The sequence below is a fragment of the Bufo bufo genome, chromosome 5 (assembly GCF_905171765.1).
Source record: "Bufo bufo chromosome 5, aBufBuf1.1, whole genome shotgun sequence".
NCBI lineage: Eukaryota > Metazoa > Chordata > Amphibia > Anura > Bufonidae > Bufo > Bufo bufo.
The window spans coordinates 2,944,352-2,961,629 of NC_053393.1; the positions used below are offsets into that span (position 1 = coordinate 2,944,352).

The 17,278-nt window shown below is 52.7% G+C and overlaps 1 protein-coding gene across 2 annotated transcripts in view; it reads left to right on the plus strand.

Annotated features, from left to right (window-relative positions):
* SLC39A4 (solute carrier family 39 member 4) overlaps nt 1-17,278 on the plus strand; it is a 51,893-nt gene that overhangs the window by 31,126 nt on the left and 3,489 nt on the right. For both annotated transcript variants that reach the window (XM_040431995.1, XM_040431996.1), the window contains 7 exons: nt 407-678; nt 8,603-8,777; nt 9,480-9,652; nt 9,771-9,926; nt 11,018-11,140; nt 13,275-13,326; nt 13,404-13,556. In XM_040431995.1, coding sequence (XP_040287929.1) covers nt 407-678; nt 8,603-8,777; nt 9,480-9,652; nt 9,771-9,926; nt 11,018-11,140; nt 13,275-13,326; nt 13,404-13,556 — 1,104 coding nt within the window. The remainder of the gene's footprint in view (nt 1-406; nt 679-8,602; nt 8,778-9,479; nt 9,653-9,770; nt 9,927-11,017; nt 11,141-13,274; nt 13,327-13,403; nt 13,557-17,278) is intronic.

Consider the following 17,278-nt stretch of genomic DNA (forward strand, 5'->3'; position numbering starts at 1 on the left):
TGTCTACTCCATCACTACCTCTCCATTAGAGCCCCTCCACTCCATAACCTCCTTTCCATCAGAACTTGTCCACTCCATCAACCCCACTCGATCACAGCCTGTCCACTCCATCACCCCCTCTCCATCACAGCCTCTCCACTCCACTCCATCACCTCCTCTCCATCAGAACTTGTCCACTCCATCACCCCTCTCCATTAGAGCCTCTCCACTCCATTAGACCATCTCCATTAGAGCTTCTCCACTCCATCACCCCCTCACTATCAGAGCCTCTCTGCTCCATCATCACCCCCCCCCCCCCACACACACACATTCCATATCTCTACAGAACACTTCTAGTCACTGTATTAAATGGTTTAAATGGTCTGTGTACTGAACCCACCATCCCCTCTGATTCTTCTCATTCCAGGACTTACCAAACTCATGATAAATTTAAACCTGGTGACTGAAGATGATCACGAACACGACTCTGACCATGACCACGTTGATGACCATGACCACGTTGATGACCATGACCACGTTGATGACCATGACCACGATGAGGACCATGACCACGATGAGGACCATGACCACAATGATCACCATGACCACGAAGAAGATCACAAAAACCAGACAGATGGGAATCAGAGGCGCAGGCGCAGCTTACGACAAAGCGATATCCATATACATCACTGGGACCAGGTGTGTCTCCTGACCTGTACATGGAGACATGTCCTGATATAAAGCAGAGCCTCACTGCTATATACAGGGGACATCTAGATCGAGCTGGGCAGCATTGTAAACATTATTTTACCACGTCTCCAATCACATCCAAAGCTGCTGTTGCAATTATTCTGTTACATCACTGCGGCTTTGGATGTGGTGGTACTGTGCAGTGTCTGTATATATGCAGGGGGTGGACTGTGGTACTGTGCAGTGTCTGTATATATGCAGGGGGTGGACTGTGGTACTGTGCAGTGTCTGTATATATGCAGAGGGTGGGCTGTGGTACTGTGCAGTGTCTGTATATATGCAGAGGGTGGGCTGTGGTACTGTGCAGTGTCTGTATATATGCAGGGGGTGGACTGTGGTACTGTGCAGTGTCTGTATATATGCAGGGGGTGGGCTGTGGTACTGTGCAGTGTCTGTATATATGCAGGGGGTGGACTGTGGTACTGTGCAGTGTCTGTATATATGCAGAGGGTGGGCTGTGGTACTGTGCAGTGTCTGTATATATGCAGAGGGTGGGCTGTGGTACTGTGCAGTGTCTGTATATATGCAGAGGGTGGACTGTGGTAGTGTGCAGTGTCTGTATATATGCAGAGGGTGGGCTGTGGTACTGTGCAGTGTCTGTATATATGCAGAGGGTGGGCTGTGGTACTGTGCAGTGTCTGTATATATGCAGAGGGTGGGCTGTGGTACTGTGCAGTGTCTGTATATATGCAGGGGGTGGGCTGTGGTACTGTGCAGTGTCTGTATATATGCAGGGGGTGGACTGTGGTACTGTGCAGTGTCTGTATATATGCAGAGGGTGGGCTGTGGTACTGTGCAGTGTCTGTATATATGCAGAGGGTGGGCTGTGGTACTGTGCAGTGTCTGTATATATGCAGGGTGGGCTGTGGTTCTGTGCAGTGTCTGTATATATGCAGAGGGTGGGCTGTGGTTCTGTGCAGTGTCTGTATATATGCAGGGGGTGGGCTGTGGTACTGTGCAGTGTCTGTATATATGCAGGGGGTGGGCTGTGGTACTGTGCAGTGTCTGTATATATGCAGGGGGTGGACTGTGGTAGTGTGCAGTGTCTGTATATATGCAGAGGGTGGGCTGTGGTACTGTGCAGTGTCTGTATATATGCAGGGGGTGGACTGTGGTACTGTGCAGTGTCTGTATATATGCAGAGGGTGGGCTGTGGTACTGTGCAGTGTCTGTATATATGCAGGGTGGGCTGTGGTACTGTGCAGTGTCTGTATATATGCAGAGGGTGGGCTGTGGTACTGTGCAGTGTCTGTATATATGCAGAGGGTGGGCTGTGGTACTGTGCAGTGTCTGTATATATGCAGAGGGTGGGCTGTGGTACTGTGCAGTGTCTGTATATATGCAGAGGGTGGGCTGTGGTACTGTGCAGTGTCTGTATATATGCAGAGGGTGGGCTGTGGTACTGTGCAGTGTCTGTATATATGCAGAGGGTGGACTGTGGTACTGTGCAGTGTCTGTATATATGCAGAGGGTGGGCTGTGGTACTGTGCAGTGTCTGTATATATGCAGAGGGTGGGCTGTGGTACTGTGCAGTGTCTGTATATATGCAGAGGGTGGGCTGTGGTACCGTGCAGTGTCTGTATATATGCAGAGGGTGGGCTGTGGTACTGCGCAGTGTCTGTATATATGCAGAGGATGGGCTGTGGTACTGTGCAGTGTCTGTATATATGCAGGGTGGGCTGTGGTACTGTGCAGTGTCTGTATATATGCAGAGGGTGGGCTGTGGTACTGTGCAGTGTCTGTATATATGCAGAGGATGGGCTGTGGTACTGTGCAGTGTCTGTATATATGCAGGGTGGGCTGTGGTACTGTGCAGTGTCTGTATATATGCAGGGTGGGCTGTGGTTCTGTGCAGTGTCTGTATATATGCAGAGGGTGGGCTGTGGTACTGTGCAGTGTCTGTATATATGCAGGGTGGGCTGTGGTACTGTGCAGTGTCTGTATATATGCAGGGTGGGCTGTGGTTCTGTGCAGTGTCTGTATATATGCAGAGGGTGGGCTGTGGTACTGTGCAGTGTCTGTATATATGCAGAGGGTGGGCTGTGGTACTGTGCAGTGTCTGTATATATGCAGGGTGGGCTGTGGTACTGTGCAGTGTCTGTATATATGCAGAGGGTGGGCTGTGGTACTGTGCAGTGTCTGTATATATGCAGAGGGTGGGCTGTGGTTCTGTGCAGTGTCTGTATATATGCAGGGGGTGGGCTGTGGTACTGTGCAGTGTCTGTATATATGCAGGGGGTGGACTGTGGTACTGTGCAGTGTCTGTATATATGCAGGGGGTGGGCTGTGGTACTGTGCAGTGTCTGTATATGTGCAGAGGGTGGGCTGTGGTACTGTGCAGTGTCTGTATATATGCAGAGGGTGGGCTGTGGTACTGTGCAGTGTCTGTATATATGCAGAGGGTGGGCTGTGGTTCTGTGCAGTGTCTGTATATATGCAGGGGGTGGGCTGTGGTACTGTGCAGTGTCTGTATATATGCAGAGGGTGGGCTGTGGTACTGTGCAGTGTCTGTATATATGCAGAGGGTGGGCTGTGGTACTGTGCAGTGTCTGTATATATGCAGGGGGTGGGCTGTGGTACTGTGCAGTGTCTATATATATGCAGGGGGTGGGCTGTGGTACTGTGCAGTGTCTGTATATATGCAGAGGGTGGGCTGTGGTACTGTGCAGTGTGTGTATATATGCAGGGGGTGGGCTGTGGTACTGTGCAGTGTCTGTATATATGCAGAGGGTGGGCTGTGGTACTGTGCAGTGTCTGTATATATGCAGAGGGTGGGCTGTGGTACTGTGCAGTGTCTGTATATATGCAGAGGGTGGGCTGTGGTACTGTGCAGTGTCTGTATATATGCAGAAGGTGGGCTGTGGTACTGTGCAGTGTCTGTATATATGCAGGGGGTGGGCTGTGGTACTGTGCAGTGTCTGTATATATGCAGGGGGTGGACTGTGGTACTGTGCAGTGTCTGTATATATGTAGAGGGTGGTCTGTGGTACTGTGCAGTGTCTGTATATATGCAGGGTGGGCTGTGGTACTGTGCAGTGTCTGTATATATGCAGAGGGTGGGCTGTGGTACTGTGCAGTGTCTGTATATATGCAGGGGGTGGGCTGTGGTACTGTGCAGTGTCTGTATATATGCAGAGGGTGGGCTGTGGTACTGTGCAGTGTCTGTATATGTGCAGAGGGTGGGCTGTGGTACTGTGCAGTGTCTGTATATGTGCAGAGGGTGGGCTGTGGTACTGTGCAGTGTCTGTATATATGCAGGGGGTGGGCTGTGGTTCTGTGCAGTGTCTGTATATATGCAGGGGGTGGGCTGTGGTACTGTGCAGTGTCTGTATATATGCAGAGGGTGGGCTGTGGTACTGTGCAGTGTCTGTATATATGCAGAGGGTGGGCTGTGGTACTGTGCAGTGTCTGTATATATGCAGAGGGTGGGCTGTGGTTCTGTGCAGTGTCTGTATATATGCAGGGGGTGGGCTGTGGTACTGTGCAGTGTCTGTATATATGCAGAGGGTGGGCTGTGGTACTGTGCAGTGTCTGTATATATGCAGAGGGTGGGCTGTGGTACTGTGCAGTGTCTGTATATATGCAGAGGGTGGACTGTGGTACTGTGCAGTGTCTGTATATATGCAGAGGGTGGGCTGTGGTACTGTGCAGTGTCTGTATATATGCAGGGGGTGGACTGTGGTACTGTGCAGTGTCTGTATATATGCAGAGGGTGGGCTGTGGTACTGTGCAGTGTCTGTATATATGCAGAGGGTGGGCTGTGGTACTGTGCAGTGTCTGTATATATGCAGGGGGTGGACTGTGGTACTGTGCAGTGTCTGTATATATGCAGAGGGTGGGCTGTGGTACTGTGCAGTGTCTGTATATATGCAGAGGGTGGACTGTGGTAGTGTGCAGTGTCTGTATATATGCAGAGGGTGGGCTGTGGTACTGTGCAGTGTCTGTATATATGCAGAGGGTGGGCTGTGGTACTGTGCAGTGTCTGTATATATGCAGAGGGTGGGCTGTGGTACTGTGCAGTGTCTGTATATATGCAGAGGGTGGGCTGTGGTACTGTGCAGTGTCTGTATATATGCAGGGGGTGGGCTGTGGTACTGTGCAGTGTCTGTATATATGCAGGGGGTGGACTGTGGTACTGTGCAGTGTCTGTATATATGCAGAGGGTGGGCTGTGGTACTGTGCAGTGTCTGTATATATGCAGAGGGTGGGCTGTGGTACTGTGCAGTGTCTGTATATATGCAGGGTGGGCTGTGGTTCTGTGCAGTGTCTGTATATATGCAGAGGGTGGGCTGTGGTTCTGTGCAGTGTCTGTATATATGCAGGGGGTGGGCTGTGGTACTGTGCAGTGTCTGTATATATGCAGGGGGTGGGCTGTGGTACTGTGCAGTGTCTGTATATATGCAGGGGGTGGACTGTGGTAGTGTGCAGTGTCTGTATATATGCAGAGGGTGGGCTGTGGTACTGTGCAGTGTCTGTATATATGCAGGGGGTGGACTGTGGTACTGTGCAGTGTCTGTATATATGCAGAGGGTGGGCTGTGGTACTGTGCAGTGTCTGTATATATGCAGGGTGGGCTGTGGTACTGTGCAGTGTCTGTATATATGCAGAGGGTGGGCTGTGGTACTGTGCAGTGTCTGTATATATGCAGAGGGTGGGCTGTGGTACTGTGCAGTGTCTGTATATATGCAGAGGGTGGACTGTGGTACTGTGCAGTGTCTGTATATATGCAGGGGGTGGGCTGTGGTACTGTGCAGTGTCTGTATATATGCAGAGGGTGGGCTGTGGTACTGTGCAGTGTCTGTATATATGCAGAGGGTGGGCTGTGGTACCGTGCAGTGTCTGTATATATGCAGAGGGTGGGCTGTGGTACTGCGCAGTGTCTGTATATATGCAGAGGATGGGCTGTGGTACTGTGCAGTGTCTGTATATATGCAGGGTGGGCTGTGGTACTGTGCAGTGTCTGTATATATGCAGGGTGGGCTGTGGTAAAGTGCAGTGTCTGTATATATGCAGGGTGGGCTGTGGTACTGTGCAGTGTCTGTATATATGCAGGGTGGGCTGTGGTAAAGTGCAGTGTCTGTATATATGCAGAGGGTGGGCTGTGGTACTGTGCAGTGTCTGTATATATGCAGAGGGTGGGCTGTGGTACTGTGCAGTGTCTGTATATATGCAGGGGGTGGGCTGTGGTACTGTGCAGTGTCTGTATATGTGCAGAGGGTGGGCTGTGGTACTGTGCAGTGTCTGTATATATGCAGAGGGTGGGCTGTGGTACTGTGCAGTGTCTGTATATATGCAGAGGGTGGGCTGTGGTACTGTGCAGTGTCTGTATATATGCAGAGGGTGGGCTGTGGTACTGTGCAGTGTCTGTATATATGCAGAGGGTGGGCTGTGGTTCTGTGCAGTGTCTGTATATATGCAGGGGGTGGGCTGTGGTACTGTGCAGTGTCTGTATATATGCAGGGGGTGGGCTGTGGTACTGTGCAGTGTCTGTATATATGCAGAGGGTGGGCTGTGGTACTGTGCAGTGTCTGTATATATGCAGAGGGTGGGCTGTGGTACTGTGCAGTGTCTGTATATATGCAGAGGGTGGGCTGTGGTACTGTGCAGTGTCTGTATATATGCAGAGGGTGGGCTGTGGTACTGTGCAGTGTCTGTATATATGCAGGGTGGGCTGTGGTTCTGTGCAGTGTCTGTATATATGCAGGGTGGGCTGTGGTTCTGTGCAGTGTCTGTATATATGCAGGGGGTGGGCTGTGGTACTGTGCAGTGTCTGTATATATGCAGAGGGTGGGCTGTGGTACTGTGCAGTGTCTGTGTATATGCAGAGGGTGGGCTGTGGTACTGTGCAGTGTCTGTATATATGCAGGGGGTGGGCTGTGGTACTGTGCAGTGTCTATATATATGCAGGGGGTGGGCTGTGGTACTGTGCAGTGTCTGTATATATGCAGAGGGTGGGCTGTGGTACTGTGCAGTGTGTGTATATATGCAGGGGGTGGGCTGTGGTACTGTGCAGTGTCTGTATATATGCAGAGGGTGGGCTGTGGTACTGTGCAGTGTCTGTATATATGCAGAGGGTGGGCTGTGGTACTGTGCAGTGTCTGTATATATGCAGAAGGTGGGCTGTGGTACTGTGCAGTGTCTGTATATATGCAGGGGGTGGGCTGTGGTACTGTGCAGTGTCTGTATATATGCAGGGGGTGGACTGTGGTACTGTGCAGTGTCTGTATATATGTAGAGGGTGGTCTGTGGTACTGTGCAGTGTCTGTATATATGCAGGGTGGGCTGTGGTACTGTGCAGTGTCTGTATATATGCAGAGGGTGGGCTGTGGTACTGTGCAGTGTCTGTATATATGCAGGGGGTGGGCTGTGGTACTGTGCAGTGTCTGTATATATGCAGAGGGTGGGCTGTGGTACTGTGCAGTGTCTGTATATGTGCAGAGGGTGGGCTGTGGTACTGTGCAGTGTCTGTATATGTGCAGAGGGTGGGCTGTGGTACTGTGCAGTGTCTGTATATATGCAGAGGGTGGGCTGTGGTACTGTGCAGTGTCTGTATATATGCAGAGGGTGGGCTGTGGTTCTGTGCAGTGTCTGTATATATGCAGGGGGTGGGCTGTGGTACTGTGCAGTGTCTGTATATATGCAGAGGGTGGGCTGTGGTACTGTGCAGTGTCTGTATATATGCAGAGGGTGGGCTGTGGTACTGTGCAGTGTCTGTATATATGCAGAGGGTGGACTGTGGTACTGTGCAGTGTCTGTATATATGCAGAGGGTGGGCTGTGGTACTGTGCAGTGTCTGTATATATGCAGAGGGTGGACTGTGGCACTGTGCAGTGTCTGTATATGTGCAGAGGGTGGACTGTGGTACTGTGCAGTGTCTGTATATATGCAGAGGGTGGACTGTGGTACTGTGCAGTGTCTGTATATATGCAGAGGGTGGACTGTGGTACTGTGCAGTGTCTGTATATATGCAGAGGGTGGGCTGTGGTACTGTGCAGTGTCTGTATATATGCAGAGGGTGGGCTGTGGTACTGTGCAGTGTCTGTATATATGCAGAGGGTGGGCTGTGGTACTGTGCAGTGTCTGTATATATGCAGAGGGTGGGCTGTGGTACTGTGCAGTGTCTGTATATATGCAGAGGGTGGGCTGTGGTACTGTGCAGTGTCTGTATATATGCAGGGGGTGGGCTGTGGTACTGTGCAGTGTCTGTATATATGCAGAGGGTGGACTGTGGCACTGTGCAGTGTCTGTATATATGCAGAGGGTGGGCTGTGGTACTGTGCAGTGTCTGTATATATGCAGAGGGTGGGCTGTGGTACTGTGCAGTGTCTGTATATATGCAGAGGGTGGGCTGTGGTACTGTGCAGTGTCTGTATATATGCAGAGGGTGGGCTGTGGTACTGTGCAGTGTCTGTATATATGCAGAGGGTGGGCTGTGGTACTGTGCAGTGTCTGTATATATGCAGGGGGTGGGCTGTGGTACTGTGCAGTGTCTGTATATATGCAGAGGGTGGGCTGTGGTACTGTGCAGTGTCTGTATATATGCAGAGGGTGGACTGTGGTACTGTGCAGTGTCTGTATATATGCAGGGGGTGGGCTGTGGTACTGTGCAGTGTCTGTATATATGCAGAGGGTGGGCTGTGGTACTGTGCAGTGTCTGTATATATGCAGAGGGTGGGCTGTGGTACTGTGCAGTGTCTGTATATATGCAGGGGGTGGGCTGTGGTACTGTGCAGTGTCTGTATATATGCAGAGGGTGGACTGTGGTACTGTGCAGTGTCTGTATATATGCAGGGGGTGGGCTGTGGTACTGTGCAGTAGAATCGGTTTACTTCCTGTCCCTGACCAGTAATCATTCATGGTTGCTGCCTCCTAGACTTGCTTCACCCCTGAGGACATCCTGACGATATACGGGGTGGACGTCAATGGGGACATTTCCAGAGAGAAATTCCGCGATATAAGCAGCAGTCTGATCCAGCAGCAGCTTATCGGCATCTGTCCGGATAATCACCAGCACGGGGCCGTCGATGGACAGCTGACCACGGCAGAGAGTGAGTGTCTGCTCCCTGGGGGTGTCAGATAATGAGATATGACAGGGGCGTGTCCTTGTTTAAGCAGGGGTGGGGATTAACACCAAATACTCATAGATCCATGCGGTCATTGTACTGGGATGGGGAGGTTACTGGTGGTTCTCATGGTCTGGAGGAAGCTGCATGGGGGGAAGGGTGTCTGTACCATTGAGGGGCCTTGTGACTGGTATGGAGGACACACTCCAGTTGGTTCCACCTCCTTTCCCAGTGTGTATGTGGGGGGGTTGGCTCCTAGGATTTCCTGACATAGCTACGACTGGCTCCAGATACAAAATCACGGAAATTGCACAAGTAGCTTGGCCTCCAGAAAAACAAAGATCCCCGCCATAGCTCTCCTACTCTCCCTCCATTCTCCCTCTGCTCCACTGCTCAAGTTAAAACCCCTCAGTTTTCAAGAGCTCTGCTTGTTGTCAGTGTCTACACACTTGTGCTCATACAACCCCTGGTGTTGCCACAATGTATCCAGTCTGCTTTGTCGCATTACCTGGACTGGATACATTTGTGGCAAGTCATCAACAGTGGGAGCAGGACAGGCTCAGGGTGAAAACTAGGATGTGTCAATTCACCGACAGCAAGCAGAGGTCATGGTGAGCACGTGCATGTGTAATAGAAAACTGCTGAACTTTTCATGATAGAATTAAAGTGTGGCCCTTGACTTCACAGAATACATCTACGGCAGTATCGCCAACCTGATCGTGTGCCTGTGTGCAGTCTTTGGCATCGCGGTCCTGCTGTGTACGTCCTGCACTGCTGCCTATCAGTACATCATTCAGTTCTTCGTCAGCCTGGCGGTGGGGTCCCTGACTGGAGATGCCATTCTGCACCTTATCCCACAGGTACTGGATGATTGTAGACTGGACTGCCCCCTGCTGGTGGGTTGATGCACTGCACAGAGAGGCTTTGGGGGCACCAGGCTTCATTGCTGACCGGGTACATGTTCTGCCTCCTCTGCAGTTCCTGGGCCTCCACTCACACAGCGACACAAGCGACCATGCTCACAGCCAGGAAGAAGAAGACCGCACTTATATCTGGAAGCTGCTGGCCGTCCTGGGTGGTCTCTACGCTTTCTTCCTCCTGGAAAAGATCTTTGGGCTACTGTTGAAACATGAGGTGAGGGGACTGTAATAGGGGGCCATTGGAGGGAAGCACGATCTCCGCAGGGTACAGAAGACCACTCGTGTATCCTGCTATAACTAACCATGGCACAAATTCATGAGTCTGAGGGCCACAGTCAGGCCAGACTTGGGGCAGGGGACCCCCCTTCTCGGGTTATCAGGGGCAGGGGACCCCCTCTCAGGTTATCAGGGGCAGGGGACCCCCTCTCGGGTTATCAGGGGCAGTGGACCCCCTCTCGGGTTATCAGGGGCAGTGGACCCCCTCTCGGGTTTTCAGGGGCAGTGGACCCCCTCTCGGGTTTTCAGGGGCAGTGGACCCCCTCTCGGGTTTTCAGGGGCAGTGGACCCCCTCTCGGGTTATCAGGGGCAGGGGACCCCCTCTCGGGTTATCAGGGGCAGGGGACCCCCTCTCGGGTTATCAGGGGCAGGGGACCCCCTCTCGGGTTATCAGGGGCAGGGGACCCCCTCTCGGGTTATCAGGGGCAGTGGACCCCCTCTCGGGTTATCAGGGGCAGTGGACCCCCTCTCGGGTTATCAGGGGCAGGGGACCCCCTCTCGGGTTATCAGGGGCAGGGGACCCCCTCTCGGGTTATCAGGGGCAGGGGACCCCCTCTCGGGTTATCAGGGGCAGGGGACCCCCTCTCGGGTTATCAGGGGCAGGGGACCCCCTCTCGGGTTATCACACATAACAGCACCAGGAAGATGGGTTTTCTGACATCAGCATAAAATATGACCATGAAGTAATAAAGCTTCGTTACTCCGTGGTTTATGCCCCTCTCATGGAGGGCCGTCTGGTGGCCCCTTTACTGTGCCCGTCCAGCTTTGTGACCCTGGCAGCATGTCTGTAGATGGGCACATCATCACTGCAGCACAGTAAAGGGGCCACCAGGTGGCCCTCCATGAAACGGGGCATTAACCAGGGAGTATTACTTTGGTAAACCCCTTTGACCTCATGAGGTCCTGAGGTCTTCTGTAGGTGACCTCCCTTCCACATGCTGCTTTCCTCTGATGTCCACCACAGACCACACGCTGAGTCCACGAAGACCTGGCTCATGACCAGCCGCATTGTTGTTTCTTCATTACTAGGAAGGTGATGATGATGATGGTGAAGGCCATGGACACTGCGACCACGGGGTCTCCCTGCAGAATTTCCATGAGGAGCAGAAGAAAAGGAAGGAGCAGAAGCACTCCATTTCCCGTACAGACTTGGTATGTCGGGAAGATGCCCTTACGACCCATACAGACATCATGGGGTTAGATAAGTTACTAGACAAGCCCCCAGACTACGTTAAAGTGAACCTTTCACCTGCATTTCACTTAATGAACTATCAAAAGTACCTTATAGATCATCCTCATTGTGTTATCATACAGTCTTGTCCCGCTTTTCTGCCATGTACACCTTCTCATTCAAAGAGTTTTCTTTATTTTCATGACTATGAAGGCATCAAAACTATGAATTAACACATGTGGAATTATATACATAACAAACAAGTGTGAAACAACTGACAATATGTCATATTCTAGGTTCTTCAAAGTAGCCACCTTTTGCTTTGATTACTGCTTTGCACACTCTTGGCATTCACTTGATGAGCTCCAAGAGGTAGTCCTCTGAAATGGTCTTCCAACAGTCTTGAAGGAGTTCCCAGAGATGCTTAGCACTTGTTGGCCCTTTTGCCTTCACTCTGCGGTCCAGCTCACCCCAAACCATCTCGATTGGGTTCAGGTCCGGTGACTGTGGAGGCCAGGTCATCTGGCGCAGCACCCCATCACTCTCCTTCATGGTCAAATAGCCCTTACTTTCAAAGTTTTCCCAATTTTTCGGCTGACTGACTGACCTTCATTTCTTAAAGTAATGATGGCCACTCGTTTTTCTTTACTTAGCTGCTTTTTTCTTGCCATAATACTAATTCTAACAGTCTATTCAGTAGGACTATCAGCTGTGTATCCACCTGACTTCTCCTCAACGCCACTGATGGTCCCAACCCCATTTATAAGGCAAGAAATCCCACTTATTAAACCTGACAGGGCACACCTGTGAAGTGAAGACCATTTCAGGGGACTACCTCTTGAAGCTCATCAAGAGAATGCCAAGAGTGTGCAAAGCAGTAATCAAAGCAAAAGGTGGCTACTTTGAAGAACCTAGAATATGACATATTTTCTGTTGTTTCACACTTGTTTGTTATGTATATAATTCCACATGTGTTAATTCATAGTTTTGATGCCTTCATAGTCATGAAAATAAAGAAAACTCTTTGAATGAGAAGGTGTGTCCAAACTTTTGGTCTGTACTGTATAGGCATGAAAAAATCACCCTATAAAGTCCTCTTCTCCAGCTCCACAAGTCACGATAGAAGTCAAGGGGGTAGCCCTTCCCTCACTCCAGGCTGTAACTCCCCTGCCCTAATTAGACTGTCCTCTATGCAGTCTAATTGACACCCGGCTCAGTCGCCGGGACCGCGCTTGTACAGGCGGCGCATGCGCCGTCTGACTCAAGCGCGATTCTGTAACTGAATCGCGCATGCGCCGTCCCCGATGCCTGCCTATCTTCAAGATAGCCATCTAATTAAATCTGGGTTTGTCACATGTGTATATCTATGTATAGATAGATGGCCCCATGAAATATGCGGAGTTTTTGACATATAATACCTGCTGAATATGGTAACAATGCTCCAGATGATCACTGGCTTGCGATCTGCGGCAAGTCAACAGTGATCACGTGGACGCATGGAGCGTGAAGATCGGGGCAGGCGCGCGCGTGAGGAAGGAAAGAAAGGCAGGCATCGGGGACGGCGCATGCGCAATTCAGTTACAGGATCGCGCTTGAGTCCAACGGCGCATGCGCCGCCTGTACAAGCACGGTCCCGGCGACTGAGCCGGGTGTCAATTAGACTGCATAGAGGACAGTCTAATTAGGGCAGGGGAGTTACAGCCTGGAGTGAGGGAAGGGCGACCCCCTTGACTTCTACCGTGACTCGTGGAGCTGGAGAAGAGGACTTTATAAGGCGATTTTTCCATGCCTATACAGTACAGAAAAGCGGGACAAGACTGTGTGCGAACACCATGAGGATGATCTAGAAGGTACTTTTCATAGTTTATTAAGTGAAATGCAGGTGAAAGGTTCGCTTTAAGCAGATATTCGGGTGCTCCTGCTGTCATCATATGAAGGGTGCTGGCGGAGCTCTTCATTACCCTAAAACTGCTCAGAGAAGGGCATGTCTCTAGGGGGGCACATCCTGATGCTCGGCTTCTTACATATGTGCAGGTCCCCCGCCCCACATGTCACTCGCTTGGTTTTGGGGTACACTATGAGGGGTGATTCTCATTGTGCTGTTTCTGGCTCCAGGTCAGCCCAGATGAGGAGGGTCAGAAGAGCCAAGCGCCAGTAAGGAGTCGGGGTGAGTCCTATCACATCCTGTGGTCATCTTATCCCTCCGCCGCCTTCTTCACACTCATCCTGGTATGTTTCTTGCAGAGCTGCGGATGATCCCCTATATGATCACCATAGGAGACGCCATCCACAATTTCGCAGACGGCCTGGCCATGGGAGCGGCATTCTCTACATCGTGGAAGACTGGTCTGGCCACGACACTTGCTGTTCTCTGCCATGAACTGCCACATGAGCTAGGTGAGCCCCCCCTCCTGCAGGGTGACACTGACAGACAGCTCCGCCTATGGCAGGGAAACACTGAGAGCTCCGCCTCCTGCAGGGTGACACTGACAGACAGCCCCGCCTATGGCAGGGAAACACTGAGAGCTCCGCCTCCTGCAGGGTAACACTGACAGACAGCCCCGCCTATGGCAGGTAAACACTGAGAGCTCCGCCTCCTGCAGGGTGACACTGACAGACAGCCCCACCTATGGCAGGGAAACACTGAGAGCTCCGCCTCCTGCAGGGTGACACTGACAGACATCTCCGCCTATGGCAGGGAAACACTGAGAGCTCCGCCTCCTGCAGGGTGACACTGACAGACATCTCCGCCTATGGCAGGGAAACACTGAGAGCTCCGCCTCCTGCAGGGTGACACTGACAGACAGCCCCGCCTATGGCAGGGAAACACTGAGAGCTCCGCCTCCTGCAGGGTAACACTGACAGACAGCCCCGCCTATGGCAGGTAAACACTGAGAGCTCTGCCTCCTGCAGGGTGACACTGACAGACAGCCCCACCTATGGCAGGGAAACACTGAGAGCTCCGCCTCCTGCAGGGTGACACTGACAGACAGCCCCGCCTGATACAGGGAAACATTGAGAGCTCCGCCTCCTGCAGGGTAACACAGACAGACAGCCCCGCCTATGGCAGGGAAACACTGAGAGCTCCGCCTCCTGCAGGGTAACACTAACAGACAGCCCCGCCTATGGCAGGGAAACATTGAGAGCTCCGCCTCCTGCAGGGTAACACTGACAGACAGCCCCGCCTGATACAGGGAAACATTGAGAGCTCCGCCTCCTGCAGGGTAACACAGACAGACAGCCCCGCCTATGGCAGGGAAACACTGAGAGCTCCGCCTCCTGCAGGGTAACACTAACAGACAGCCCCGCCTATGGCAGGGAAACACTGAGAGCTCCGCCTCCTGCAGGGTAACACTAACAGACAGCCCCGCCTATGGCAGGGAAACATTGAGAGCTCCGCCTCCTGCAGGGTAACACTGACAGACAGCCCCGCCTGATACAGGGAAACATTGAGAGCTCCGCCTCCTGCAGGGTAACACAGACAGACAGCCCCGCCTATGGCAGGGAAACACTGAGAGCTCCGCCTCCTGCAGGGTAACACTAACAGACAGCCCCGCCTATGGCAGGGAAACATTGAGAGCTCCGCCTCCTGCAGGGTAACACTGACAGACAGCCCCGCCTACTGCAGGTTGACATTACTTTGTGACTCTGTATTTTCCCCCCAGTCAGACATGAGGCTCTCATGGCACTATCCTCTGAAGCCAGAGCTCTCATACTTTGTCCTCTGAAGCCGGGGCTCTCATGGCACTGTCCTCTGAAGCCGGAGCTCTCATAGCACTATCCTCTGAAGCCGGAGCTCTCATGGCACTATCCTCTGAAGCCAGGACTCTCATGGCACTGTCCTCTGAAGCCGGGGCTCTCATGGCACTATCCTCTGAAGCCGGGGCTCTCATGGCACTATCCTCTGAAGCCGGGGCTCTCATGGCACTATCCTCTGAAGCCAGAGCTCTCATGACACTATCCTCTGAAGCCAGGACTCTCATGGCACTATCCTCTGAAGCCGGGGCTCTCATGGCACTATCCTCTGAAGCCGAGGCTCTCATGGCACTGTCCTCTGAAGCCGGGGCTCTCATGGCACTATCCTCTGAAGCCGGGGCTCTCATGGCACTATCCTCTGAAGCCGGGGCTCTCATGGCACTATCCTCTGAAGCCAGAGCTCTCATGACACTATCCTCTGAAGCCAGGACTCTCATGGCACTATCCTCTGAAGCCGGGGCTCTCATGGCACTATCCTCTGAAGCCGAGGCTCTCATGGCACTGTCCTCTGAAGCCGGGGCTCTCATGGCACTATCCTCTGAAGCCGGGGCTCTCATGGCACTATCCTCTGAAGCCGGAGCTCTCATACTTTGTCCGCTGAAGCCAGAGCTCTCATAGCACTATCCTCTGAAGCCGGAGCTCTCATGACACTGTCCTCTGAAGCCAGGACTCTCATGGCACAATCCTCTGAACCCAGGGCTCACATGACACTGTCCTCTGAAGCCGGAGCTCTCATGACACTGTCCTCTGAAGCCAGGGCTCTCATACTTTGTCCTCTGAAGCCGGAGCTCTCATTACACTGTCCTTTGAAGCCGTAGCTCTCATGGCACGATCCTCTGAAGCCCGGCTCTTATGGCCCTGTCTTCTGAAGCCTGGACCTCATAGCCCTGTTTATTGAAACGTGGCTCTCATAGCCCTGTCCTAGTTCTCATGGCCCTGTCTTCTGAAGCCAGGGCTCTCATGACGCTGTCCTCTGAAGCCGGGGCTCTTATGGCACTATCCTCTGAAGCCAAGGTCTCATGGTGCCGCCTCTGAAGCTGGGGCTCTCAAGATGCTGACCTCTGAAGCCAGGGCTCTCATGGCGCTGTCCTCTGAAGCCAGAGCTCTCATGACACTGTCCTCTGAAGCCGGAGCTCTCATGGCACTATCCTCTAAAGCCAGAGCTCTCATACTTTGTCCTCTGAAGCCGGAGCTCTCATGGCACTATCCTCTGAACCCAGGGCTCTTATGGCCCTGTCTTCTGAAGCCTGGACCTCATAGCCCTGTTTATTGAAACGCGGCTTTCATAGCCCTGTCCCAGCTCTCATGGCGCTGTCTTCTGAAGCCGGGGCTCTCATGACGCTGTCCTCTGAAGCCGGGGCTCTTATGGCACTATCCTCTGAAGCCAAGGTCTCATGGTGCCGCCTCTGAAGCTGGGGCTCTCAAGATGCTGACCTCTGAAGCCAGGGCTCTCATGGCGCTGTCCTCTGAGGCCGGGCTCTCATGGCACTATCCTCTGAAGCCAAGGTCTCATGGTGCTGCCTCTGAAGTTGGGGCTCTCAAGATGCTGTCTTCTGAAGCCAGGGCTCTCATGACGCTGTCCTCTGAGGCCGGGGCTCTCATGGCACTATCCTCTGAAGCCAAGGTCTCATGGTGCTGCCCTCTGAAGCTGGGGCTCTCAAGATGCTGTCCTCTGAAGCCAGGGCTCTCATGGCGCTGTCCTCTGAGGCCGGGGCTCTCATGGCACTATCCTCTGAAGCCAAGGTCTCATGGTGCTGCCCTCTGAAGCTGGGGCTCTCAAGATGCTGTCCTCTGAAGCCAGGGCTCTCATGGCGCTGTCCTCTGAGGCCGGGGCTCTCATGGCACTATCCTCTAAAGCCAGAGCTCTCATACTTTGTCCTCTGAAGCCAGAGCTCTCATAGCACTATCCTCTGAAGCCAGAGCTCTCATGACACTGTCCTCTGAAGCCGGAGCTCTCATGGCACTATCCTCTAAAGCCAGAGCTCTCATACTTTGTCCTCTGAAGCCGGAGCTCTCATGGCACTATCCTCTGAACCCAGGGCTCTTATGGCCCTGTCTTCTGAAGCCTGGACCTCATAGCCCTGTTTATTGAAACGCGGCTTTCATAGCCCTGTCCCAGCTCTCATGGCGCTGTCTTCTGAAGCCAGGGCTCTCATGGCGCTGTCCTCTGAGGCCGGGCTCTCATGGCACTATCCTCTGAAGCCAAGGTCTCATGGTGCTGCCTCTGAAGTTGGGGCTCTCAAGATGCTGTCTTCTGAAGCCAGGGCTCTCATGACGCTGTCCTCTGAGGCCGGGGCTCTCATGGCACTATCCTCTGAAGCCAAGGTCTCATGGTGCTGCCCTCTGAAGCTGGGGCTCTCAAG